Source organism: Sciurus vulgaris, assembly GCF_902686455.1.
Source record: "Sciurus vulgaris genome assembly, chromosome: 11".
Classification (NCBI taxonomy): domain Eukaryota; kingdom Metazoa; phylum Chordata; class Mammalia; order Rodentia; family Sciuridae; genus Sciurus; species Sciurus vulgaris.
The window spans coordinates 70,499,350-70,527,139 of NC_136472.1; the positions used below are offsets into that span (position 1 = coordinate 70,499,350).

The window sequence follows — 27,790 nt, forward strand, 5'->3', positions numbered from 1 at the left end:
TCACCTGGCTCCCCCATCAGACTGGGAGCTCTGGGGAGGGGGAGGTTGCGCCCCGCTCCTCTGCAGGTCCTTGGAATCACCTAGCCCCTCACAGGAGTCAGATGTTTGCTGACCTGTGAAGTGCTGGGTAGGGGTGCATACCATCAGTGAATAGAAGGGTGGGCCCCAGGACCCCTGGAGACCCCCAGGCAGTGGGACTGATGGGCTCTCTCAAAGCCTCCCAAAGCTGGTGTGGCAACAGTCTTAGAGAAGAGCCAAAGGAATGAGGGCACCTTGTGCTGAGAACTTCTGGCAACCTTCCCGGGGTGTCTGTGCAGGCCAGAAGGCCCTTCTTGCACTGGGATCATCTCCCAGTGCAGGAGTGGGGGTAGCTTGTGAGAATAGTGAGTGAGTGAATGAGTGACATCTCCTCCTCCAGGAAGATTTCTCACCCAGGTGGTCACTTGTCCTACTCCTAAGACTCTTGAGAATTCCCACAGTCATCAGGCCCCAGGCCTTTTGGAGTCCAGTCTCCAGCTTGATGGGGGTAGACTAAGGCCAGAGGAGGCAGGGAAGGCCTGCTCAGGTTCTCCCCATGTCCCAGCCCAGCCTTCTGAGCCACACCAGGCCACCTCCCTCCTGAGCAATTTGTCTTCAGGACCCCTGGATGCCCTGTATTTGCCAAGGGATAGGCTGCGCTCCTCTGGGATGTGGGGTGGGGTGGGGTGTCTTCCTCTGAGCCAGGATCAGGGTCTCCTGCCTCCCCCTGTGCCAGACACCATGCCCACAATAGAGGTAAATGCCAAATGGCACTGGCCTGGGGGCTAGTGTGAGCCTGCGAGGGCAGGGAGGAAGAGCAAGCCTGGGGAGGGGTTGTGGGGACCAGGACAGTGAGGGCCTCATGCTGGTCTCCTCTGGGACAAGGCAGCAGGCACAGGGCAGCTGGCTGCCTGGCGATGCCTGCTGGGGGGCTCACCCTGGCTCTGTGCTGAGCTCTCTCTGGGCCTCCCTGGGCTCGCCATGCTGCCTCTCTTGCTGTCTTTGATGGGTGTCTCTCCCGCAGCCTCACACTGCCTTGTCCTGTGACTGTATTTGGCTTCGTCCTCAGAGTTTGGCCCAACCCAGCTGTTCCCCAAATCCCAGGGGAGGGAAAAAATGGGAGTATGAAATAGAGAGACAGGGACAGAGACCAATTCAGAAACAGAGGAACAGACATGAGAGCCAGAAGGGAGCCCTGGGGAGAAGACTGGAGAGGTAGGGCCAGCCAGGGAAGCCCCTGGGGGGAAGCCCTTGAAAGCAAGGGCAGAGTTGGGGGGAGAAGTAGGGTCCTCCCTCTCTCTCTCTTCTCTCTCTCTCTCTCTGCACTGATCCTACCCCTCCCTCCCCACCCCTCCCCCTGCAGGAATGTGTGAGCACTTTTATTGTCCCTAAAAATAGCCCTTCTTTATTGGGAGTCAGGGTGAGGAATCTTCTGGGCAGGGTTCATCTCAGGCATGCCCCTGCCTCTGGGCTTTCATCCACTGTGCTCCCCAGGGCAGTAGCTTCTCTGGGCTGCCCTATCCCTGGCAGTGTATATTTGTTTGTTTATTTTATTTCTTGTTGGGTACCAGGGATCGAACACACAAGGAAGTTTAACCACTGAGACACAACCCTAGCCCTTTTTTGTAATTGATTTGGAGACAGGGTCTCACCGAGTTGCTTAAGTCCTCACTAAATTGCTGAGGCTGGCTTTGAACTCTTGATTCTCCTGCCTCAGACTCCCAAGCTGCTGGGATTACAGGTGTACTCCACCACGCCCGACTCCCGGCAGTGCTTTGTTAAAATATAAAATACGATTGTACATATTGTACCTGCCCTCCCATAAGACTGCCAGGGCTCATCACACCCACCATGGGTGGTTGGGAGTTGCCTGTAAAGCCCTCCTGGACTCTTTCAGAGGAGCAAAGGAACAAGGGACTGCGCCCATTTGACTCCCTATCTCCACCCGGGCTGCCCGACTCTCTGCCTCATTCTCTTCACCCCTTCATTTCTCCCCACCAGGGTTTTTGCTCTCCAATTTCCTGAATAATGGTGCCCTCTTTTCTCTCCTGTCCTTCTAGGCCCTGATCTGGTCCTCTGGGAAACCCCCAGCCCAGCTCCCTGACTCATCCCTACCTCCTCCCTCCCCTGCTTCCCTTGGCAGAGCAAACCAGGGGCCAGGCTGCAGGAGCCCAGAGCAGATGTAGGCACTGAGGCCCACAGCCCTCTGCCAGTGAAGGAGAGAGACTGGCAGGGAGACACTGCAGGCTCTGGGGCTCACACCCTGCCCTGAACATGAACCTCTTGGTCCTCTGCATGACCCTAGGCCCCAAGGAGCTTTCTCTATTTCAGTCACCAGTACACCCAGTCTCACCTCCCCTCTGCCTCCATTTTTCAGATGAGGGAACCAAGACCCAGAGGGGATAAGTAGTGGCCTGAGCCCATGGGAAGCTGATCACAGGCCTCAGTTACTGCATCATTGCACAGGGTCCCAGCCAGAGGGACTCCAGGGACAGAAGCAGGCTCCTAATGCACCCCCCCCAACCCTGCCCGGCTGGGCAGGCAAGCTGGCATCCAGAGTTATTTGCCTTTGGAGGGCCCAGGAGCCAGAGAACAAACATCCGGATTCTCTGGAACTTCTCCTACTCTCCCTCCTTGCATCCTGAGAGCTAGGGAGCCAGAGCAAGTATACATGTGTGCATACACACGTGCTTACACGCACACGTGCACACAGCCAGGGCCAGATAACTGTGAGCCTGGGAACTTTAGTGGGATTGTCATGTCTGGGCGTATGCAGCTCTCTTACAGTCCCAGAGCTTTGAAAAGACGATGCCCTTCCACCCTGTCCTCAGACCCTATATGCAATTCAAAATTAATTTTATCTTAGAAATAAAAATGAAAATAGTTTTTTGTGTGGCTTTTCTGAGAGCAAAATTCTGGGTATACTCATCAAGACTGACCTTTCCTCTCACTTTGTGGGGAGTTCCTGCTTAGCTGGTGATCTAAGCACATGTGGTCCATAATGGTGTGTCCCTATGGGCCATCATGTGACCACAACAGAATATGTCCCCTGGGTTACTAGGAAAACATTTGTGTGAATGCATATGGGTTATGCTTCCGTGGGAGACTGAGAGTGCGAATGTGTGAGTACCCCGTGTCCACGTCCGTACGTGGTCATCTGCACATGGCCTTCACCGCCTATGTCCATGTGAGTGTGATTCAGGTCACTGACATCCATGTGAGCCTGGGGTATGCAGTGAGCTTTGGTTGTCTGGGGACCTATGACTGTGCTGATGGCTGATCTTTCTATGAATGAATGTGTGACTGAGAGTGTTGGTATCTGGGTGATGTAATTCTCCTCCCCTAGGCACCCTGTCACCTCCTCAAATCTGGGTCCACCTCCCTTACCCCACCACACACCATACACATTGGACAAGTCTTTCAACTTCCTGGGCTCAGCTTCCTCATCTGTAAGATTTAGGTTAAACTGGAGCCATCCAAGTATCATCTACTAGCTGCTAGCAGGGAACTGAGGCCACCTTTGTGCTAGTTAGAAATTAGTGACCCAGCAGCCCTGAAGGGCAAGTCTTGGTGAGAAACCCTATTTTGACTGTCTTTCTTTATGGAACATCTAATGGGCAGTACTTTCTTAGCTATCATAGTTATGCTCTAATACTATGGAAAGTCCCAAACTCTTAAGTACAGGATTACACAAAATAAAACTGCAGTATGTAAGTTGATTATAGTATTGCTGGGCTCAATGTCAGTGCCACCCCTTCTCTTTTGGAGTACCAGTGTGAGGTGTGGGCTGTATTAGGAGGCAATGGCCCTGTAGGTGACCAAGAAATGGCCGCTCTCTTTCTTCCTGCTCCCACCTCCAGGTATAGAGCATCTGTGACTCTGGAACTGAGTGGACTCTGAGGACACCCATCCCTCTTAACTTCCTCTGGGGCTCTGTCCCCTTGATTGGCCCTCCCTCTCCAAGGCCCAGGAGGAGTCCCTACAGAAGCCATGAGGGAGGTGAACCAGAGCTGAGATGCAGAGACCCTGAGGCTGGCTGGGTGGTCTGAGACTCACAACCCAACTCTCATTGTCCAAATGGGAGACAGAGGCCTAGAGAAGAGTAGGGTCCCCCTCCCAAGGGACTCTGTTTTGAAGGCCTCTATGGCTCCCTTCTGAAAGACCAGGTGTCTAAAATCTGTTGGCTCCTGAATGGAGCCTGGGGGGTGGGCAGAGGTAGGGGTGCAGAGACAGGCCCTTGGAGATCCAGGTCCTCAGCTGTTGGTATGGCCCTCTACCTCTTCCCCCGCCCCACCAGGACCAGATCCCCTACTGGTGTGATTAACCAAATTATGGGGCTTTTTGTTGAGCAAATTGCAAAGGCCTAATTGAATGAGGCTGCAGGAACCCAGGCTGGAGGCTAATGAGGGAGAGGAGGGTAGAGGAGGGTGTAGGTGGGGTATTACTGACAACACTGAGCGAGGGACAAGTGCTCCCTTGTGATGCTCCCTCTGGTGCTCCTGTCATCCAGATACCTGGAGTGTGGGGGCTGGAGGGGGCTGCTCCCCAGGAGACCACAGGCACGTGCCAGGCCTTGGGAGCTGTTGTACAAGCACCATCCCATGCAATCCTGACAGTCCCATTTGATACTTGAGGAAATCGAGGCTCCGAAGATAGAACACTGCAATCAGAGCCCAGGCAGGGCTGCCCCGCGTCCTGTGCCCTGCCCATCAGCACCCACCGCATCCCATCAAGGGTTTCCACAGGCCCCTGGGAAACCTTGTTGGGTGTCCAGGGAAGAGAGAAGGCCTCCTGCCAGTTCACACCATTTCTGTCCCTGGCAGATGTTCATTGTCCAACCTCCCTCTGAACTCAGCAGCTGAGACTGGGACTGATCATACTCAGACTGCATGTGTCCCCATCACCCACAGCACACTGTCAGTCCCTCTCACTCCCAAGCAGTGTCTTGCTGTGTGTCATACTATTCACCCCAAGATGACACATAGGGACGTGATCACTGTCACTTTCGCACAGCAGGACCCACATGCTTGGTGACACAAAATCATTCCACAGAGCCCCACGTCAAGTGTCAGAGGGCCACGTGCAGTGATTCATCACTATCACCCTAATTCAGGGTGTCCCACATTCTCAGTATCCTACATCAGAGTCCCAAGGCCACTGTGTCACCCACAGCATCAGATGCAAGTGCCATGCTGGCTCTGCATCACACTGTCACATTTCAGCATCATCCAGGACTTCCTAGTCTCAAAAAAAAAAAAAAAAAAAAAATCACCTTTGATGAAAAGACATCATTTCATAATAATGCTTTAAAATATTTCAGCAAAACAACCTACAGAATGAGAAAAAATATTTTCAAACCATTTATCTATTTATCTAATAAAGAGATAATATCTAGAATATATGAAGAACTCTTAACAACTCGATGACAAAAAAAGCAACTAACTTAAAATATGGACAAAGGAGTTGAATAACCATTTCTCCAAAGAAGATATGTAAATGGCCAACAAATATGTGAAAGGATGTTCAACATCAATGATCTTGAAGGAAATGCAAATCAAAAGCACATCGAGGAACTATCTCACACCCACTAGGCTCACACCCACTAGGATGGCTACCATCAAAGAGACCCACAAAACAACAAGAATTGGCAAAGACATGGAGAAACTGTAGCATCTGTGTTCTGCTGGTGGGGATGTAAAATGATGCAAATGTCATGGAAAACAGTATAGTCCTTTCTCAAAAAATTAAACATAGAATTATTATATGATCCAGCAACTCTGATTATAGGTATATACCCAAAGTGGGATCTTAAAGAGATCTTTGTTTGCTCATGTTTATAACAGTCTGATTCACAACAGATAAACCGTGGAAGCAACCCCAGTGTCCATTGACAAATACATAAGCAAAATGTGGTCTCTATATACAATAGAATATTCTTTGGCCATAAAAAGGAGGAGAATCATGTCACATGCTATAACACAGATGAACACAGAAAGACAAATACTTCATGATTCCAATCACATGAAGTACCTGGAGAGGTGAAATTCCTAGAGACAGAGAGTGGACTGGTGGCAGCCAGGACCGGGGGGCCGGGGGCAGTATAGTTCGATAGCTGGAGGTTGAGTTTGGGGGAGGAAGAGTTCTGGAGATTGGTGGCAGAACGATGTGAGCGCACTAACACCACTGAAGTGTACCCTTAGACAATGTTGTTAAAATAGTAAATTTTATGTTATACATATTTTACCATAATTAGCATTTTTAAAAGAAACTTAAGCAAAGAAAAAATTTTTTAAAAGTGAGGAGAAATAAAGTAAATAGGACCAAATCTTGACAACTGTTGAATTTGGGTGATAGGAATGTGGCAGTTTATTGTATTATTCTCAAATACTCCACAATGAAACATTTTCATTTCCCTTGACCCCACCCTTTTTCCAGAGACCCCACCCCTTCTCTGCATCGCTCACAGCCCAGTGTCTCCAAAGGCTGTCTGTGCTCATGGCTTCACTTTCCACTCAGTGTTCCACCCAGGCCAGTCTGTCTTCTGACCCCACCTGTCACTGAAGTAGGTCTTATCAGCCTGGCACACTCTCATGGTCCGTGGAGGACAGTTTCCCATCTCCCACCGCAGCTGAGGGCCTGGAAGCATCCACACCCTGACTCCCCCACCTCCCCTTCAACCTCTCTCCCTCCTTGGCCTCCAGTTTCACATTCCTGGTCTCCTCCACCTCCCTGGTGGCTCCTCTGTCCTCACCACCTCTCTGCACTCTGGAGTGTGTGGAGAGGACTCAGTCCTCAGTCCTTGCCTCTTCTGTCACTACGCTCTCCCTAGATCATCCCAGTCAGGTCCACAGATTAACACTACCCATGCCTATGGACTCCCAAATATATGCCCAGCCTGGCCCCTGCTGCCCACTGGACAGCTTCAGCTGCATGTTTGACTTAACACATCCAAAGCAGGACTCTCCATTTCTGCCTCCTTCTCTCTCTCCTCACTAACCCTGACCATCCCCATCTTTATCTCCATCTTCTGCACCTGGTTTTTCAAATCAAATACCTAGGAGTTGTCTGTCCTTAGTTTGTCATTCTTGCTCACCTTCTCGGTCATCACCAAGTCCTGTCATTTCAACCTGACGAACATCTACAAAGCTTGTCCATTTCTGAGGAGCCTCTAGAGGACCTGGTGGCCTCCCCTCTGTGCCCCGACTTGTTCCCCTACATCATCAGCCAGAGCACATTCAGTACCATTTCTCAGACCATGCTGCTTTTTTTCATTTCTCAGACCCGAGCCTGTCAGTGTCCTCCCACAACAGTGTCACACATGGCATTGTGTGCTCACACTTCACATGATCACAGCCACCACACATGCAGTGTCAGGCTCGGGGCCATGTGCATCACACAGTTGTCATCCCATGTTTGCACACCCAGTCCCGCTCCATCATATCCTTGGGTCACACCTGTTTCACTATTCAGTGTCAGACCCTCCAGCCCAGACTCAAGCCACACCTGTTATTGCATATTGTCTTCAGTTCTCATGATGTCACACCCTTTATGCACCCATCATCACCCTCAGTCACACACACTGGGTGGCACACCCAAGTCCCCCACAGTTGACATCATAGAGTGCCACACACCCAGGTCACATATTCAGTGACTAACCTCTTCTTCACATAGCATCCCATGATCATGGTCACACACTTGATATCACATCACAAGCTCAGTGTCACACACTCAATAGAACGCCCACTGTCCCACAATTGGTGTCTCAGTGTCACCCTCAGTATCACCCTGGGTCCCCCTGGCCCTGTTGGGCACTGTCACAGAGCTGCTGCCCTATGTCAAGCCTGCTTCCTGTTGTTGTGCTCAGAGTCCTCAGCTCCTGCTTGTTCCTTCAAGGATTTCCTGTTGTCAGGGCCCGTTCAGGCCTGCTCTAGTCTGGGATACACAATCCAAAGTCCAGGAGTGGGCCAGCAGGGACCCTGGCCACCTCTGCCTCCTGCGGATCCTTGTGGGACCCAAGGGATTTTCCATTATCTCCCATTTGACCCACCTGGATCCCTCCAAGTGCCTAGGCTCATGCTGGTCTCACTGGGATGGGCAAAGGAGGGTGACCTCTGGGCCTAGCCCTCATCTCAGGGTGCCCAGGCCTGTGCTTCCCAAGAGGGAAGCTCCTGGGCACCCGACCAGAAGCTGCCTACCCTGCCTGAACAACTTTGAACAAGATCAGCAAGGATGTAGTCTGAAGCTGAAGCCTGAGGAGGGGGAGGTGGGAGGTGGATAGAGGACAAGGGGTAGAGAGTTAGAGCTGGGAGTCACCCCAGAAGAAGTCACTGACAGCTGAGGAAGAGGAGGAAAGGCAGCCCAGGTGGGGGCACCAGACAGGAGCAAAGTCTTGGAGAAGGGAACCTGGAGAAGACAGGGCTGACAGGGCAGAGCATAGGAACATGAGAAAGTGGGAGGTCGTGTGTGGGATTTGGAGAAAACAGGTTTCCTTCCCCCAGCCAGCAGCAGTCACAGGCAGGCTCCAAAGCAGGGTCCTCAGGGCATGCCTCTCCCCTTTGCCAGTGGCCCCAAAGATCACCTCCAGGGCTGCCAAGGCCCCTCAGCTGCCAAGGGCCCTCACCTCCTGCCCCAGTCAGCCTGCAGGAAGGACAGGAGGAGGCCGGCGCACACGCTCCCCACACGGCCTGAGATAAATATTTCCTAGGAAACGGAACTTGTTCTCTCTGTGTTTACAGCCAAGGGCCAGGCAGGACGGCGGGGGAGGGGCTGGCAGGAGGAACCTCATCTCTGGGCCACAGCTCTGGCCTGGCACTGCCTCAGACCTGCTGTGCACCTCTGAGTGGGTCCCTGCCTCCCTCTGAGGTCTGCTGCAGACTCTAGAGAGGCCGCTCTCCCTGGGTCTAGGCCTGCCCATAGCCTGACTCAGATTGTGTTTTCTCTCATGTAAGTCCGGGGGCTTAATGCCTCCCCCTCGAGACTAGGCGAATGGCAGGACCTGTGACACTGTCTCTCCTTGTCCTCAGTCAGTCAGGGGTGTAGACAGACGAATGGGCAGACAGACAGGCTGGAGTGGCAGCTGAGACTACCCCAGCCCTCAGCCCCAAGTCCCAGCACACCCTGGGCCTGTGCAGCCTGACAGGTGGGCCCAGACAGATGGTAGAACCTCAGGGCTCCCAAGGATGCCAGACGCTATGGCCAACTTGTTGGCAGCAGCTCCCTGGAGGCCACAGAGCATCATCGAGGCCACTTGCTACTGATGTGCAGAATCCAGAAGAGGCACGCACAACTGGCAGCCAGGAGCATTCACTCACGAATTTTAAACTGGGGCCTGAAAAGTGCCACCTGTGGTGGCCCTTCTAGCCTCACCCAATGCTCCTTGCCTGGGAGCCTATGCCCCACGGACACATAACTTTCTCCTATGGAGACCACAGCAGCATCCTGGCCACCTGCCCAGGCACAGGCCGAGAAGTCTTTTCCTACCCCAAGTGCCCATCCCACCTTATATGACTCCCTAGTAGAGATCCACCTACCACTACCCCACCACCTGGGCCTACTCATCCATTGGTGGTGTCCTCGGTCTCACTCCTGAAGCAAAAGCCAAGCCTTCCTCAGCCTACGACTCAGGCAGAGGTTTTGGGAGCTCAGTTCTCAGAACTGAGCTTGCCTCCTGCAGCCAACTCTGGGGCCAAGTCTTTGTTCCAGATTCTTCTCTCTGTTTGTTCCCAGTCCTGGCTGGCCCTTGCTGCCCCCAGCTGGTCCTGTCAAAGCTGACCACGTTGACCTCTCTGATTGCCCAGGCAATCTTTGGACTCACGATCAGTGGCTTTGACCCTCTCCATCCTTCACAGTTCTAATGCTACCTCCTCCAGGAAGTCTCTAAGACGGACCTAACCCAACAACTGAGCCCCCTTCTTAGACCTATTCCAACCTTATTCACAGCCATTCTCATTCAATCAAGAGGTCTTTATTGAGCTCCCACTGTAAACTAGGCCTATGTCCAACCCCATGTGAGCCTAACACAGATAAAGAAGACTGAGGTGTGCAATCATATGAGAATGGATATATAACCCCCATAAGCACATGGGGTAACAAGTTACCCAAGGACAAGCTCAGGGGAAACTTGGGAGCTGTGAGTGTCCAGAACAGGGAGCAAACTGACTCAGCCTGAGTTGGAGGGGGCAGTCTGAGAGGACCTCACAGTGGAGGTAACATCTAATTGAGTCTTGAAAAGAGTGAGTGGAGAAAAAGAGAATGTTGCTCCAGGCAGAGGAGTCAGTGTGAGCAAGGGTAGGGAGGCTGGTGTGTGCTGAGGAGTGAGCATGGCCATGTGGTCAAAGCACTGGCTGTCTGGGGGGCAAGGACATGAGGGGCCCAGCAGGCGAGGGGAGCAATGCCATGCTAAGGAATGTGGTCTTTACTTATCCCAAGAGCAGCAATGCTGCTCCATGCATTTGGAACTTTGTCCTTGTCCATGTCTGCTTCTCCCCCAGCCCCCATCCCAGCTGGGCTCCCAAGACCTATGTGGGCCTGAGATCCAGCATAGAAAGAACATCCACGCACTGCTCTCACTCACCACTTGAACTGCCTCAGCCCCAACCTCCAGAGAGAACAACGATGCAGAGGATTCTCCCTCAGGATCCCAGCCTTAGCTGGAAGAGCCCCTCCTCCAAGTCTTCCAGCTGGCCAGCAGCCAAGAAGCCATCCCAGGAGGGTGTGCTGAACCAATACCCGCTGGGTGTGGATGGGTGCTGGCAGCTCTGCTCCTCTGGCTGCCACCCAGCAAATGCCAGGAGAATGTGCCATGCCCGTAGAACATCCACTAGCCTAAGCCCAGCCCCACAGCATGCTCTGTCCCATAGGGTTGCAGCCTAGTCCTGGCTCCAAGGATCTCACTCTGGAGGGGATCGAGGGGAGGGCAGCTCTCTCTGAGGACCTGCTGTGGTCACACTGGGCCAGGCTCACACTTACTTATCGTAACTTCTCCCAATAACTCTATGTACTAAGGCCCAGGAACAGTGATTCTGCCCAGTAACAATAGAGGATCTCATCCCTGTCTGCGGGTGAGGAGGCTAATGCTTGGGCTGGCCAAGTGGCTGATTCACACACCTGGGAAGTGGGGAAACTGGGACTTGAACCTATGCTTACATAACTCATGGTCTGTCTACTCTATGAGGCCATCTGTCTCCCCATCCTTCATGTGACAGGAGGGTCCTCAGCACACTCCCCAACCCTTCTTTTTTCCCTCCAGCTGTTCTATGATCTGAGCAATACTCTCAGGTCCCCACTCTCTCTAGGCCTGTCCTTTCTGTGCTGGGGAATCCCCAAGGACATCTTGTCTCTTTCCCTGCAGGGCTGAGCATGGACCTGGGGACTCGGCAGGGGGTGGGGGGATGGTTCTGACAGACCCAGAAACAAAGCAGGCCCTGCCAGGAGGCCAGGCAGCACTGACCATCTGTGGGTTGGCCATGGAATTGGGAGCAGGACAGAGCTGAGAGCTGATGTGCTCTTGGCCTAACATTCAAAGGGAGCAAGCAAGAGGAACAAAGGAGAATCAGAGAGAGAATACAGGGATAGGAGGCCTTTTGGAGACTATGAGGTTGGTGAAGTAGGGAAGGGTCAGAACTTGCTAGAACAGGCCAGTAGTGGAGACAGAGGGTCCATGCATAGAGGTATCGGCAAGGAGCCTGGAGCCGGGCTCCTTCCCTGGGGACCCAGCCCTCACCACCCAGGAGGGGCTCATCTTCTCCAAATCCCCCTCCCCTAGTGGCTTCCTGGGTAGATGACAAATCCAGTCTTCCCTGGCAGGTGGCCGAGGCTGCTGAGACTCTGCCGGCTCCCAGGAACACCATCTGTCCCAGCTCTGGGGGGAGCTCCCGCCCCATGGGGAATGCCATAGCAATAAATAAATTAATAATGACTCTCCAGGCCCTCCCCTCTCTCCCTTCACCAGCTCCCAGCTGCAGGGCTCAGTTCCACAGGGAGGGACATTCTCAGCCCTGGCCCCTGCCACAGCAGGGAGCCCATGCTGAATCCCTCCAGCTCCAGGCGCTGCGCTTTATCTCCTTCCACCTTACCTGAGGGCAGGGAGTGGGTGGGCATCTCCCCTCTCTCAACAATGCCCTGACTCACTCTGGACACCCCCTGGGCCTGTTTCCGCAAACTAAAAGAGAAATAAGAGCAGTTCCTACCTCCTAGGGTGTGGTGAGAATTAGGTGAGAGAGTGTCTAAAGCACCCAGACCAGAGGAGGCTGGCACACAGGCCACAACTTCCTCCTCCTCTAAGTTGGCCCTGGGGCATGTGAGCTGACTCTGGAATAATTCTCACACATGCACAGATATGCACGCATACATTTCATTCTTCATTGAACATGGAAGATTCCTTCAAGGTACCCCAAAGCCATGGTCAGGGGCTGGGGCTGACACTTCTCCTATTAATGGAAATGCACTGACCAAGCCCTGTAGTAGGCACCCATGGAAACAGTAGGGACTCAGGAATGAAAAAAGCACAGTGCCCAGCCTCAAGAAGCTCACAGTGGAAAGAAGGTTAGCCAGACATACACTTGGAGTCATGTAATGGAGAAAACAGGGTGTTCGTGGCACACACATTAGGCAACAGATAGCAGGATGCCCCAGCATCCGACTGCCAGGCGGGAGAGCTCAGAGGAGGGAACATGAGCCAGCTGGGTCTGGAGGTGATGGAGGGGCAGGGAGGACATCCCGGAGGAGGGAGGCTAGAGCGGAGCCCAGAAGGATTTAGTAGGCTGAGGAGAGGAAGGGACTAGCAGCAGTGGTTTGGGGGAGGCAGGAGTCCTTTAGGGGGACTGTGGCCAGGCTGGGGCTTCTGAGAGGCCCTGGGTGGGAGCACTGGGAATTTGTGAGCAGGAGATTGACAAGTAAGGTATGCGTGCCCCACCCCACGGGGAAGATGCAGTAACTGAAAGCAGGCCACCTGTGAGTCCAGGGGAGCTGATGGGACAGGGCCCAGCAGCAGGTGGAATAGAGAAGAGAGTAGCCAGGACATGCTCAGGGAGAGAAGTCACAGTCAGGGAGTGATGTGAGATAACTCCCAAGTGAGTTGAGGGAAGTTGAGGGAAGGAGGAATCCTCAAGGACTGGGAACCCCAGGCTGAGTGTATAGAAAGTGGGGGGAAATGTCTTGGTGTGAGGTGAGCCTAGACTGGAGGGGCTGGGGCTAGGACTGGGATGGGGCTCCAGCCTCCCAGTCCTCCCAGGGGCAGGGGCAGTTCTCAGACTGCCCTCCAGCCTGCGTCCCCACCCCCCCAAGTCCACCCATTCCTCCCTCCACTGAGCTCTCACCTCCAGTCGGTCGTCTCTACTCCCTGGGGGCTCTGGCTCCTGTGCAAGGGGGTCCTGGCTGGCTGCAGAGACAAGAAGGCCAGGGGCTGAGACCTGCCAGGCTGTTTCCCCTTCTCCCCAGCCTGCCCTCCCAGCAAGCCCACAGGTAGCCTCCTCTCCGGGGAGCCTTCCCTGGTCACAACCTGCTCTCTTCTGGCTCTCCTGTACTTTCTTTTTCTTGACTCGGAGAATACAACCATGATTTCTCTTTCTACCTAGCACTCCCAAGGAGTGGAAATGACCACATCTTTGCCCCTTCTGGGGCCCCTCTGCCTCTTTTCTCCAGGGAACTCCACCAGCTCTCTCTGAACCTCAGCTTCCCTATCTATGAAATGGGATCTATAAATTGTCCTCCTTGCATGGTCTCTTAGGTTCCACAATAGGCTGGGCATTTTATTTCGTTCACAGGCAATCAAGGGCCTCCCAGCCCAGGGGTGCTGCAAATCCCAAATGAATGTGATCTCACATGGGATCTGCCACCTCCAGTCTGGCATGGAATCCTCTGGGCTCCTATTAGAGACCCACCTCATGTCCCACCTGCATCACTTCCATAGCTCCTCGAAAGCTGGCAGTGGAGACATTGCCACAGACCCTGGTAGACTCACAGGGACCTTGTTCTCTGAAGCCCACCATCCAAGCAACTTCCAGAAACCCCAGTTTCTCTGACAGACACTGCCCAGGGGCCGTCTGTGGGCTCCTGCCCCTCCCTGCCCCCACCAGCAAGCGTGCCCAGCATCGGACAGGCGGCGGGATATTCTGAGCCTGGCTTCTTTCCCGTCAGCTGCTGGCCGCCATGCCAGCCTGGCGCGGGTGCAGGGGCTGATTTGATTTGGCAGCTTGGGAAGCGTGTGGTGGGGACAGGGAGGGGGGAGGGGGATGAGACACCCATCCCTGTTAGGAAATAAACAGCCTCAGGCACTCAGTGAGCTGGGGAGAGGGCACAGTCTGGCATGGGGAAGGGGTTCCTGAGTTCCCTGCCTGGTGTCCCCCTCTTCTCGACCAGGCCCTAAATACCTGTCCATAGCTGCTGGAATCTATGGCCCTCCTTGAGTGGCTGTAGGAGTGACAATAGCTGCACCTGGTGTGTGGATGCTTGTGCAGTGGCTATGGCAGGGTGTCTGGTTGTCTCACTTGTCCCTGAGTCCTACAGGTCTCCCCATTTAACTGCATCTACAGCTAGGCCCTAGAGTCACTGCGTGGCTGTGTGGAGGCTGATGGTCTAGGAGTGGCCATCTACCAGGGTGACTGTGGCCATGTGGCTGGACCTCTGCAGGGAACTGACTGCAGCCTGGGGCATGGTGAGGTCTCTCATGTGCCTGACAACCGTAGGGCCTGGCAGGCATTGGCTCTGGCCCATTCCTTCCCTCTGTGCGATGACCCCACTAACCCTGCCGTGTCCAGTGCAGGAAATGACGAGGGCCCAGATAACTGCCTGACCCCAGGGTTTTCCCTTTTGTCCACAAATCATGAGCCTTCTCTTCCCAATGGTCTACCCCATATGCTGCCCTGGACAGCCCTCCCCTCCCCAGAGAGGAGGTAGGGCAGTTTGTAGTTGATCCAGGGCTCCCCCTCAGGCTTCCCGCCACTCCCTGGAGGGACCTGTCCCCCAGCACAGCCACTACCCAGGGGCAGATGCAGGCCCCTTACTCAGCTTCTTGTGGGGAACGTGCAGAGCAGGAGGGGCATCAGCCAGGCATTCATGCCCCACCCCAGCCTCAGTGCTACCTCGCTGCAGGGCAGCCAGAGAAGCCCAGCTCATGCCCTGCCTCCAGATGACCCAGGGCTCTACAGCAACCCACAAATATTCAGTTGGTGCTCTGGGGATCTGGGCTCCAAGGCATCCAGTTAGCAAACTGCTGTGAGGGCATTAGGGCTTCTGATTTCTAAACCTCTGCGCTGTGGGCTCAGATCAGAAAACTAGTGTGAAGGGACCCCCAAGGCCAGGACTGTGCCCCAGACACCAGGCAGGGAGGTCAGAGTAGGGTGGAGCCTGCTTTGGGAAAGACTCAATGTCTCATCTGTCACCGCCTCCCCATTGTCCCACCATCCTCTGGGGACTTCAGGGTTCTCCCCACCCAGTCACAGGAAGCTGAGCCCCTCCTGGAGACACTGAAGGAGGAGCCCCAGGAGTGAAGGGGAGGACAGCCCTGCCCTCAGGGTCACAGAGGAGGAACCAAGATTCTTAGAGCTCAGCTTCACAAAGGAAATGGTGGATGGAGAGAGTCTGCAGCAGTCCTGAGGGGCTTCCTGGAGGAGCACATGGGGCCTCACAGGAAGAAGGGGATGCTGGTTCCAGGGGGCCTCCTAACTGCAATCAGGTTTCCATCTAGCGTTTGTATACACTTTTCCATGTGTCCGTGTGTCTGTGTGCGTGGGTGCCATCCCAGTCATGGAGACCTGAGCTCTGGCCCGAGTCCCAAGGCAGGAGCTACCCAAGGTAGAGGACAGCCAGGCAGCAGGAACTATAGAGATGGAGGAGTCAGGGTGAAGAAGAGGAAGGAACAGCAGCTCAGAGCCGTATGGGAGGGCTGGGGAGAGAAGCCCACTGCACTTTGGGAGGTGCCTGCATGCTCAGCACCTCCACTGGTCCTAGCACTGATAGTCTTCAAAACCACAGCCTACTGTGACTTGGGACAGGGCCTTCCCCTCTCTGAGCTAGTTTCCTCATCTGAAGAAAAGGTGGGACTTGGTGATCTCCTAGGGCCTTCCAAGTTCCAACTATCTTTCAAGAAATACTTAAATACCCAGACAGCCAGAGATGGAGACCTACAGGGATTGGGAGGGAGCCCAGGGCAGGCAGAGATGAGAGGGAGGATGGGACAGCAAGAGAAAGAGGGTGGCAGGAGAAAGAGGGTAGCAGAGTTGGGAGAGGAGAGCCCCAGAGACATGCTGTGGGTATGGCAGCTGGAGACCTCTTCCTGAGACCAAGTCAGGAGGTGGTAGACAATGGAGCCTTGTAGATGACAGGGAGCAGCTGTCCCCACCCCACCTGCTTTCTAGCAGTGGGAGGAGAAAGATGAAGGGGTGACATACAGGGACTCCACCCTGCAAACCTGAGTCTGCTTCCACTCATGTTCCCAGGTGTCCCAGGGAAAATGGGGAGGCTGGGGATAACAATGAGCACCCTACAAACCAGGAAGCCCCTTTTCTTCTGCTGTACAGTGTGCCCTGGGGCTAGCTTGGAGGCTTCTAGGCTAGGGAAGCCCTCAGATGTGTGCCACTATACTGGGCTTTTAGAAGGCCAACATCCTTCCCTCCCCAGCTCCCACCTGGATCCTGAAGCACAGGAGGAGGCAGTTAGATACTGGATAACTGGGCTAGGCTAGACTGTGGGCCTCTGACACAAGTAGGGACCCACCATCTCTTCCAGGCCCTCTAACCCTCAGGACCAGAGCAGGGTCTTCCCTCTTCCACCAATACGCAGGCCACCTGGTCTCTGCCCTGTCTAAACCCTTGGTGGTGCTGGGGCCCTGGCAGGCAGGGGTTCATGTGTCTCCACGCCTGTGTCCAGGAAGTGTTCATGTCCTGTTTTCCCCTCAGGCCCAGCTGCTGTGGAAGGGGGGTGAGCCAGCCTCTCCTTCCTCTACTGTCCACATTTCTGCCCAGAGACTCTGGGGGCTAAAAGGAAGGGTGCTTCTCTCCACCATAGCCTGAAATGGTTGGGGAATGGAGGCAGGGGAATGACAGGAATGACTCCCAACCCTGTAAGCTTAGAGGGTGGCAGATCTTTTGCATGCACACGCACCAGCTCTATTGTGGTGGGAGAGAGTTTTGTGACCAGGTTGAAAGGGTCTCCAGTATCTTCTAATGCCAGCACACCCACCTGCCCTCCCTCACGGGGTGGGGTTAGGGGCACCACCATCCAAAGATATCTGTCTCCATTGCTTCTTGTTATGTTTTTAATAACTGAACATTGACATTAACAAGGCAGGTGGCTGCAGCTCTTCCCAGCAGCCCCATTTAGAATCATTGAATCATCAAATCATCAAATCCTAGAATCCTGGATGCACAGAATGTCCGCATCTTCAGTTCCCAGAGTCTCAGCATCTTAAAGTCACAAAATGTTGGAATCACACAACCACACACCCACCCAATCCTGGCAGGGAGCTGAGAGTCACGGAAGGCTAGCATCCTCTCAGAGACAGCCCCAAACCCACAAGCCCTGATTCTCAAGTCACACACCCTATCTAGCGCCAGAGCTCAGGCGGCCCTTGGAGCTACTGACTCCCAACTTCCTCCTTCTACAGTTGAGAAAATGTAGCACAAAAAGTGATCTTGTGCAAGATTACCAGAGAGTGAGAAGCCAAGCGGTGCCCAACACCGAAATTGCAAGATTGGACCTTAGCGTGCTGTGCTGGGGAGGTAATCCAGAAATTTGCAACTTGCAATTTCTGAAATTTCAGCATTTGTGTCAGTGATGCTGCTCATCACTCCCTCATTTCCCCTTTCAGCCTCCCTCACTTCCCCTTGCTCTTGCTTCAGACCCCCACCGACTCATCTTGCCCACCCTAGGGCACCCATATAGAGGCAGCCATGGAGGGGGCTACACAGAGCCAATTCCCTCAGAGAATTGAAGGAATTACAATACAAAAAAAGCAAAGTGCCTGTCCCCTGAAGCCACCAGCAGGAGGGGGAAGGCAGGTTCCCCAGAGGAGGGGCCCCGAAGGCCCCTCTGCAGAGAGCTGAACAGGAAGGTTCTGCCAAGGGGTGCCACCCCAGAGGCAGCAGCTCTAAGGGAGCCAGATCCAAAGTCCAGGGAAGCAGCTGAGGCTTAGGATTTACATTGGGAGGATCATGTATGTTCAGCATTTTCATAAATTTACATTTCTACTCATTTTGGAATATCCTCATACATTTTTGGATTTGAATTATATTATTACATTTCACAGATTGTTTTAATTTTTGAATTCCAAACACTCTTTACTCAGGGTAGATCTGAGTTCCTCGGTGGTACAAGTAAAGGCACAGCAGCTCAGAGCAGGGCCCAAGTCTCTGGGTCTAACTTTAGCCTCAAAGCTTATGACTTCCTGAAAGGCCTTCCTGACACATTTCAGTCCTTAGAGGGACAGGCCCAGGTTTCCTCCCACATCTCTCAGAGCCCACCCAGACCTGAGGCACAGGCGCTGTGCTCCTTGGCCTTCCACTTCTGCAACTGATCAACTCCCACCTGTCTCTTCCCATTCAGTCCCCTCCCTTCCCTCCACCCCTCAGCTCCTTCCCTGTGCAGGCCTCACCATCCCTTGCCTGGGCCACACCAGCCTCACCTCAGCCTCTAGGTCCAGGGAGCTCCTTGCACATAGGCCTGATAGCTCCCTTCTCTCAACCCCTCCCCTGATGCCATTTCCCTCTGGAAAACAATCTTGCATCCTTAACATGGCTTATAAGTCCTGCACAGTTTGGTCTATACCAGCCTCACCAGCCTCACCAGCCCTTGCCTCTTGATACTTCACACATTCCTCTACCCACCCAGTCCCACCTTGGCAGTCTAAGGCCCAGCTCCACTCCAGCACTGTAGAACCAAGGAGCACAGGCTTTCCTCGGTTTGTCTGCCTCAGCAAGCCGTCACAATAACACTCTCCCCTTCTCTTTGTCCAGAACTTTCTCCTGACTCATCTCTTAGCTCCCAGTTTAGATTTGTCTCCTCCCTCAGAGGTTCCCCAACTTGCTCCTCCCTTCCCGCTCTGGGCTGAATTAGGGGCCCAGCTCAGTCCCACTAAGGCCACTGAGTTTATCTCCATTATTGTTCTCACTACACAAGCTTCCAGCATCAACCTCTATCCCTGCTCCCACCCCACCTCATCAGCGGCACCTAGTTGGAGCTACCTGCCCATGGCTGATGACTCAGTCTTGGGGAACGGCGTGGAGGACTTTAAGGCCCATGTCTTGTTCATCTCTACCCACTGTCCCTATTGGATGCTTAGTAGATGCTTACTAATGTCCACCTATGAAGGCCTGGTGGTACACAATGTGTAGCTTGGACCAGAAGGATGGGGGTGCTTAGGTGAGGTGAGATTCCTGGGTTGGGCTAGAGTCTTCCTAGAGAAGGCACAGGGAAATCCTCCATGGGTCAGTCAGCAATTAGGGATAGTCCGGCCCTAGAGCCACCAAAGCAAGCTATCAGAGTGAGACAGAGTCTGCAATGAGGGAGATTCAGTGTCCCCTGGTCCTATACTAGCACCATGTGGGGGACTAGCCATGCATTCAGGGAAGGTTTCCTAGAGGAGGTTCTGCTTCTGGTTGTTATGGTTTGGATGTGAGTGGCCCACCAAATCTCACGTGTGAGACAATGCAAGAAGATTCAGAGGAGAAATGATTGAGTTGTAAAAGCCTTAACCCAGTGATTTAATCCCCCAATAGGGAGTAACAGAGTGGTAACTGAAGTAGTAGGGTGTGACTGGAGGAGACTGGAATTGGTGCATGGCTTTGGGATATATATATTTGAATCTAGAGAGTGGAAACTCTCTCTGCTTCCCGACGATGTGAGCTGTTTCCCTCTGCCATGCTCTTCTGCCATGATGTTGTCTCACCTCAAGCCCCAAGGAATGGAGCTGGCCTTCTATGGACTAAGACCAAGACCTCTGTACCATAAGTCCTCAAATAAACCTTTCCTCCTCTATAATTGTGCTGGTCAGATCTTTTGGTTGCAGCAGCGAAAAAGCTGACTAAAACAGGTTGGTTTGGGGCAAGGAAGCATGTAGAGATGAGTCAAGTTTGAGAAAGTGGTGAGTGACAGGGATGTGGAAAAGAAAGTTCTGCCTCTACTTGTCCTTTACCCGTGGGAGGTCAAGTTCAGGGAGGTGGGAGGTTGATGGGCAGGAGGAGCAAAGGGGACTAAGGAGGAATGGAGGGAATATCAGGGCCGACATCATGGTCAGAATGGGTATGGATGACGGCTGGCAGGGAGCAGCTCCCCAGCTGTGGCTGGGAAGCGTTTCCTGTCTCTTTGCCAGGGGGGTCATTAATAATCATTTACCCGCCACAGGCAGCACGGAGGCCAGCCAGGGAGCAGCATGGTGCTGGGGCCAGAGCCCAGCCAGGCGGCCAGGAGAGCTGGATAATGGTAGCAGCCCTGCCACCTTGCTGTGAGCCCTGGTCTAGTCATCTGACCTCTCTTGGTCTCTGGAATGTTGATAAAAAGAGGGTCTTCTGAGGATGATGCTGCCTTAAGTCTGGGTCTCAGTTTCACTCAATGGCAACTGAATAATTGCTGACCTACAGAGCAGTATGGACATCTGATGACAGATAGAAGCTCCCGAACTATACCCAGCTCAGCTCAGGACACAGGGGTCAAAGACAGAGAGTCCCAGACCCAGTCTCTGCAAAGCTCTGGCAGGAGTCAGACCCTACTGGAGTACATACTCAGGGCCTCAATAGAACCGGGTACCGTTTAGGCTGGAAACAACAGAAGGGAGGAGCCAGCTGCCCAAGGCCTGAAGGGCTGGCAATGTGGCTACACACAGAAGCTGGGAGCTCCATGAGGCCAATTTGGTCACCACTATGACCCCAGCACAGAAAACTGTGCTGGCCTGGCACAGAGCACAGGCTCCATAAACGCTTTTAGGACAAGTTCATCTGTTAAAGGAGACATCTGTGGAAGGGACTTGGAAGTTGGAAAGAAGAAAACTGACGGTGACGATGATGATGATGATGACAACCATGATGACAATGATTCTGGTCAAAGACAATGTGATGGGACAGGGTGACTTGAAAGCTTGAGAAGGCTGGAGGCCCAGGGTTAGACACTCAGAGCCACACGTCACTGCTCGGCTTCAAGATTCCTTTTGCCAGTTGGGCAGAAATTTTCTTCAGCCCCGGCTGTATTTCCCTGCCCACCCCAGCACCCCTCCAAGGCCCAGCACAAGCCCTTTCACTTCAGACAAACTTATGGAAGGTAATGTTAAAGCTGACCCCCAGCGCTTCTCCTGACTGACTGCGATTGTCTTAGTGCCTCCAACCTTAAGGAGTCCTAGACCTTGATGCTCTCAAATACCCCTTGGGAGGTCACCTAAAATGTTTCCCAGGGTCTAACCTGGATCCTCTACTAACTGAGATCTCCCCCATCAGACTACAGGGTCCCCAAAGGTGAGACCAGGTCTCCCTTTTCAGATAAGGGTATCTGTGAGGACAGGGACTACTTCTCCATTAGACATAGGCAGGGGAGGAAGATCAACAAAAGAGAGATAGAGTGCTGTCTTCCTGTTTGTCTCCCAGTCCAATAACCCTCCATGGGGGCCACAGCCACACAAAGAAGGGAAGAGGAGGGGGGAGCATAGAGAAGGGGTGCTTGGAGATATGAGCCAGAAAGAGTGCTGGGCCACCACAGCACTAAGCATGTGGTTGGCAGACTTGCCGGACTCCAAGCCCAGCCCAGGCTGCTTGGGCACCAAGAGGCGCCACCAGAGACACCCTGGCCTCACTGTCTACTCTGGCCCCTCCCTTTTATGTAGCATGGCGAGGTAGTAGTAAACACAGTGACCTTGCTGACACGTGCATCCTCTTCCCGCCCCTCTCCAAGTCCTGGCCCCAAACACATGTCAGGCTAAGAGGAAAAGAACAAAGGTTCCCAGACTGCGACATCGCCCACCGCCTGCCTGTCCAGCGCCTGCTCAGCAGGAAACCCAAGACAAAGGCTTTGGTCAAAGTGAGGAGGATAAAGGGCAGAGGGTAGGGGCAGCCTGGGGGGCGGGGCATGGGAGGGCATCTCTAGGGACCTCGCTGGTAGGGAGGGAAGGACAGGATGGCAGCCAAGCCCTCCCTGTAAACATACGTCACTGCACAAACATTTATGGAGCACCTACTGTATTCCATACACACAGCCCAAATATACATGCCTCATTCCTCATGCTACACACCTCCCTTACCCCCTGCAGCATAGTCTACAGCCCTCAACACACACACACACACACACACACACACACACACACACACACTCCTAGTCACTGGACACACCTTACATACTCACCATACACAACTCACAGGGAAAGAAGATCACAGATTCCACACCTTACACTGAAAAGTCACACTGATCACACACACCCACACCCACACTGCACGCCACACTCACACTCCATCTCCCACCAGCCACTTCACACACCTCACACTCACCTCCCCAACCACAGACACATCATCCAATTAAATTCAACACACACACTACCCAGACATGAGGCACATGCAGACACACCCTGCATGGATAATATGCACACTTAATGTCACGCTGAAATGTCACACATTTGTGGGCACACAAAGCCCCTCAGCACAGACAACCCTGCCTGCACACCACCTTCTCCTGCCACCCCCACCACCCACGTGCTTAGTCCACCGACCTCTTGGCTCTAACTGCAGCCCTGCCTGTGCAGAGTTGCACAGCCACCACAGACATTCAAACACCAACACACAGGTCTTCATATGTTCCCCAAGCAAACCAGGATGTACCACAGTGACGCTAAACTGTCAGGTAGACACTAACACAAGTGGTCACACAAAACCCACCTCCAGCGTCTCTCTGACAAAACATCCAGGAAAACCCATCAGGCCCCCGCCCCCCACAGCTCTTCCTGGCTACACACAATAGCCAATAACATACACAACCACACATGCAATCCCTATGCAAGCTGCCCCACAACTCCATCCCACAATGACAGCCACACAACAGCCACACACCCAGCTCCCACTCCACACCCACAACACTGCCTCCCTAGCCATATACAGCTTACAATGCCGAAGACCCACAATCCCCATACTCACCATAATCCCACTCATGATGACATGATCATACAGGGCACAACACATGAGTACACACAAGGCACACCAACACATGCAATCCAGCCCATGCCACACATAAACACATACACCTCAGACTCGCCCAGCCCTGAGGCCTGTCTCCCCCATCCCCAAACCCCAGCTGCCCCAGGCAAGACCAGCACAGCAGGGATGAGGGGGTTATAAGTTACCAATGCCAGTGTGCTGCCACATGATCTCCACCCTCCTTAGATCTCTGGGCACCACCCAAGGGCAGCACACCCCATGTTAAGGTCCTTCTACCTGAACCCACGTAGTGCCATGCCTGAGAACAGGAGGAGGAGTGCAGGTCCTGGGGACAGTGGCCCTGTCCCCTGAACCTGCCTTCCTTCATCCCAAAGCAGAGGCAGACATAAGGGGAAAGAATGACAGAGAGGGAGGGAGGGAGAGAGAGAGAGAGAGAGAGAGAGAGAGAGAGAGAGAGAGAGAGAGAGAGAGAGAGATCCTAGAATAGAGACCTAGAGAAATTGGAGTAATGAATAGACCCAAAATGTGGGCACAGAGGAGAGAAGCAGAAAGGCAGAGAGAGAGTGAGCCCAAGAGTTAGAGAGAACCCCAGGGAGAAACCTGAAGAATAAAGTAGGACCACCACACCCAGAGAGAAACAAGAGAAGGGGAAGACCAGCAAGAAAAGACTATAGGGTTTTCTATACAAGAGAGAGGGGAGGAACATGGAGGGAGAGTCCCAGAGAGGAGAGAAGCCCAGAGGGAAGGGGGTTTGGACCCTGAGATGGAGTTTGGGCTGAGGACTAAAGTCTAGATGTTTGAGTGGGATTCTGGGGGTGCAGTTGAGGCTGTGGAGCAGAGGTTCAGGGTCTTGGGGTGAGGCACCAACTCTAAGATGGGGCCCCAGGGAAGCTAGGGGTTCAGGTGGTCTGGGTGGGCCAGGAGTCTGGTAGGTACAGTGGAGGTTTCTGGGTTTGGGCAGGGGTCCTCCACTAGTCTAGGGGGAAGTGTTGCAGGTTTGAGTACAGCTGTGTGGACTGGGGTCCCACTGTGGTTTAGGAGTTTGGTGCTTGGGGTGGAGTACTGGATCCAAATGGGATTCAGAGTCTAGGGTGGCATTTGGACTAAAGGTAGAGGGTTCAAGGGCTCCCTCCGGATATGGGCTGCTGTCCTAGCACAAAAGTGGGGATCAGAACTAGGGGAGGGGGCCTCTCCTTGATGAAGGTTCAGGGGGCTCAGGGGTGGGGGACTGTGGAGCTTGCGACTACACTCTCGGTAGAGGACCGGGCCCCAGCCGGGCACTCCCCGGACACCCAGTTCTCGCTGTGCCCAGAATGGGGGGGCCCCCCTACCTGCAGGTTGTCGGCGCATAGCTGCGGCGGCGGCGGCGGCGGCTCGTCCGGCTTGAGGAAGACCTGCTGGCCCCGCCTGAGGAATTGGACAACAGCGATGAGGATGTGGTGCAGCACCAGGACCATGCTCGCAGCCGCCCGCCCGCCCGCCGGCCCGGCCGCTGCGCTCGGTCAGCGCGTCCGCGACAGCTTCGCCGGGTCCGCGGGAGTGTCCGCCCCGGCCCCGCCCCGGCCCGCCCCCGGCCCGCCCCCAGGCCGCCCCAGCCCCGCCCTCCTCCCCCGCCACCGTGGACAGCACCTCTCAGCTGGTGGGATCTTCAGACCCCACGAGACCTCCGCCCGCTCTTCCCTCCCTCATCTCTCCCTTCTAGGCTCTTTCAGCCGATCCGCTATTAGGATCCCCTCCTGGTGGCCGGCTCTCAGCCTTCGCTCCCTCCCTGCCCGTCTCCACTCCTTTCGCTCTCTCTCAGGGGTCGCTTTCAGAGCTTGGTGCCCTACTGACTGCATCCTCTCCCCTACACTTTGAGTCCTGGGCGGGGCTAGAGCCCCGTGGCCGGGACAAGGGCGGTTGGGGGTGGAAACGGAGAAGGGAGAAGGAGGAAGGGGTCACAGACACTGCACAGAAGCTCTTGACTTGCTCCTCGCCCTCCGACCCAGAAGGTAGAGGGAAGTCAGGGAGAATTTTAGAGGTCGCTCGAAGACGGACAAGCCCTGAAACAGCAGCAAATCTGCGAGGGAGACACGTGCACACAGACACTCAGACGCACCACTCCTAAGTGCGGGGTGGGGGCGCTGAGCCCCCAGGAGTGGCAGGCGGATCTGCATCGGTGTCCGGGAGCCTGGAGAGGGTGCAAAGCCTCAGGGCCACGCAGTCCGCAGTTCCGCGGTGGGACCCGCGCGCCGGGAGCGTTATTTCTCTGCAGAGCGGCCTCTGTGCTCAGGCGCCTGCGGCAGCAGTGACGCTCCTACGCCCCCTGGTGTTTCATCTCAGCGGCGCAGCGCGGCCCCAGTTGCAGTCGGCTTGGCGGAATTGAGATGTGGTTGGTGGGTTATAACTCGGGTCAACTCCCTGCCTGAGCCAACCCGGTTCCTAGCCTCCACTTTCCGTGAGAGCGTCTGAGGTGGTGGGATGTGCCTGAACAGAAGGGTGAGTGTGGGTCTCGCCTGGCTTTTGCCAGCGACTTGCTGAATGACCTTGGTCAGATCCCCTCCCCACCTTTCTGGGCCTCAGTTTTCCCATCTCCTGCGCAGGACTGCCAGGAGGATCAAGTCCGGAATGATGAGAAGGCAGACAGAGCCCCTTGACAGCCCTCGGCTGTAGTATGACCTGAATTCTTCCCACTGCACTGCCGGCCCCTCTCTCTGTCACTTTCCCCTCCCCGGCCCCAGGAGGGTGACTCAGGGAGCCCCCAGCCTCTCAGCACCCCCCTCCTCACTCGGATGATTCATCTGGGCCCTTTCCCCCTAGGGAGTGACTTCCTCAACATGAGTCACTGAGCCCAGTCCTGGACACAGTCCAGGCACCTGGTACCAGCTTGGCAGACTCCTGGCTGTCCCAATAGCTCAGGGGGTGACCCTCCATGACAGCATTGTCCCACCTTTCTGAGGCAGGGCTCTAAACATGCTTCTTCCCCTACTGAAACACCTTCAGTATAGGATCCCCTACAACCAGCACAACAAAGCTCAAACCCTCAATCTGACATGCCAGACCCTCTACAGTTCCATTCAGACCCAGCTTTGCACCCACCCTCTCGTCTTACTCCACACTCATTCTCACCTCCAGGCCTTTGCCCATGCCACACATCCTCGGGCATCCTTTCAGCCTGCCTATCATTCAGGGGCCATTTGGAGGCCCACCTCCTTCAGGAGACCTTCCTGATTACTCCCTTAATCATCTCCGAAGCCCTTTTTCTGTCTTTTCTGGGAACCATGTCTGGGATCTAGGGGAGAGGTGGAGAGTAAGTGACATGGACCAAGTCAAAGTATTTTATTGCATTTTTAAAGTAGGACAATTTGTCCTACTTCTTAACACTGTAGAAAATATCACACAAGCTAAGATATGTAAAGGTCTGGCCCCCAAAAGAACCTTCCTTCCCTTTTTGGGCCTCAGTTTCCGCCTCTGTTAAAGGGGAGGCACAATGTAAGAACTATGGTGAGAACCAAGTCTGAGTCCTAATCCCAGTGCATAAATATCTAGTCAAGTCCCAAGCATGTGTCACCAGCTCAGTTCTGGGCTTTGGATAGCCTGGGTAGGTCATGGGTGCCCATGAGGTGTCTGTTATGGGTCACTGACCAGAACTACTTGTTCCTTTGGAGAGGCCCTATAGTCAAGAACCAACCCTGGCCTGGCACAGCTACCATCTCTTGGGCTCCCAACTCTAAACAAGGCCTCCACATCGCTCCACTGTTGAGTTATTTCTTCAATCTTACTTGAGTCTCTCATACTGCAACTCAGTGACTGGAGTCCTAGATGCATGCTCTTTGTCTCCCTTAACTCAGATTCTTTCTGTGTCTGTTTTTCAGATTCAAAGATCCCTTAGAGAATTTGAGTCCTAACTCTGACATAGACTTGCTGTGTGATTCCAGGAAGGCTGCTGTACCTCTCTGGGTCTCAATTTCCCCATCTGTGAAATGTTAGCACACTAGATTCAATAAACAACCATATTTCTTTCTTTTAGGGCTTGGTAGGGTGTAGAGTCCTTTCATAAACATTCTTTCATGAAATCCTTGAAATTCCCCAACAAGCCCCATCCCAGTGAGAGCAACCAAAGCTCCTCCATTTTGCCAGGGAAAGGGCCTTGCCAAGCTCTCACAGCTAGGAAGTGACCCCTGCTCCAAGGGCAGTAGTCCTCTACTCCCCAACAGATCCCTGCCCTCACTCCAACTCTACATTCTGTGACACTGCTGGCTTCTCACCCTGGCTCACGTTGGAATCACTTGGAAGCATTTTAAAAGGTCGATGCCTAGAACCCCATCCCAGGTTATTCCAATCTGCTGCCTGGTCTGAGTCATGGATTAGATGCATCTCTTCCCTGGCTGACCTCCATTTCATGAAGGTGAGCATCAGGTCTGGCCCCTGAGAGCTAAGTGTATATACATCTGGGGCTGGGAAGGTTTCACATTCTGGAGTGCTTATTATGTGCCTCACATTTTATTTTTCAACAATGATATAAAGCAGGATGGATTATTAGTCATTTTATAGATGAGGAAGACCAAGGGACTAAGTACAGAGAGACTAACTTACCCATAGTCACATAGCTAGTAACAGTGGAACCCAAATTCAAATCCTGGCTATCTATTTCCAGTCTGTGCCTTAAATTC

At 53.8% G+C, this 27,790-nt stretch overlaps 1 protein-coding gene across 4 annotated transcripts in view; it reads right to left on the reverse strand.

Annotated features, from left to right (window-relative positions):
* The window catches only part of PDE2A (phosphodiesterase 2A), a 59,020-nt gene extending 34,370 nt beyond the window's left edge, over positions 1–24,650 (reverse strand). The window contains exons 1-2 of one of the 4 annotated variants that reach the window (XM_079103622.1): positions 24,431–24,650; positions 13,335–13,427 (exon numbers count right to left, since the gene is read on the reverse strand). In XM_079103622.1, coding sequence (XP_078959748.1) covers positions 13,335–13,427; positions 24,431–24,595 — 258 coding nt within the window. In that variant the 5' untranslated portion in view covers positions 24,596–24,650. Of the gene's footprint in view, positions 1–955; positions 1,253–13,334; positions 13,428–24,430 lie in introns of those variants that run through there. The other 3 variants (XM_079103621.1, XM_079103620.1, XM_079103619.1) reach the window with 3 other exon arrangements.
* Positions 24,651–27,790: the final 3,140 nt, after the last annotated feature.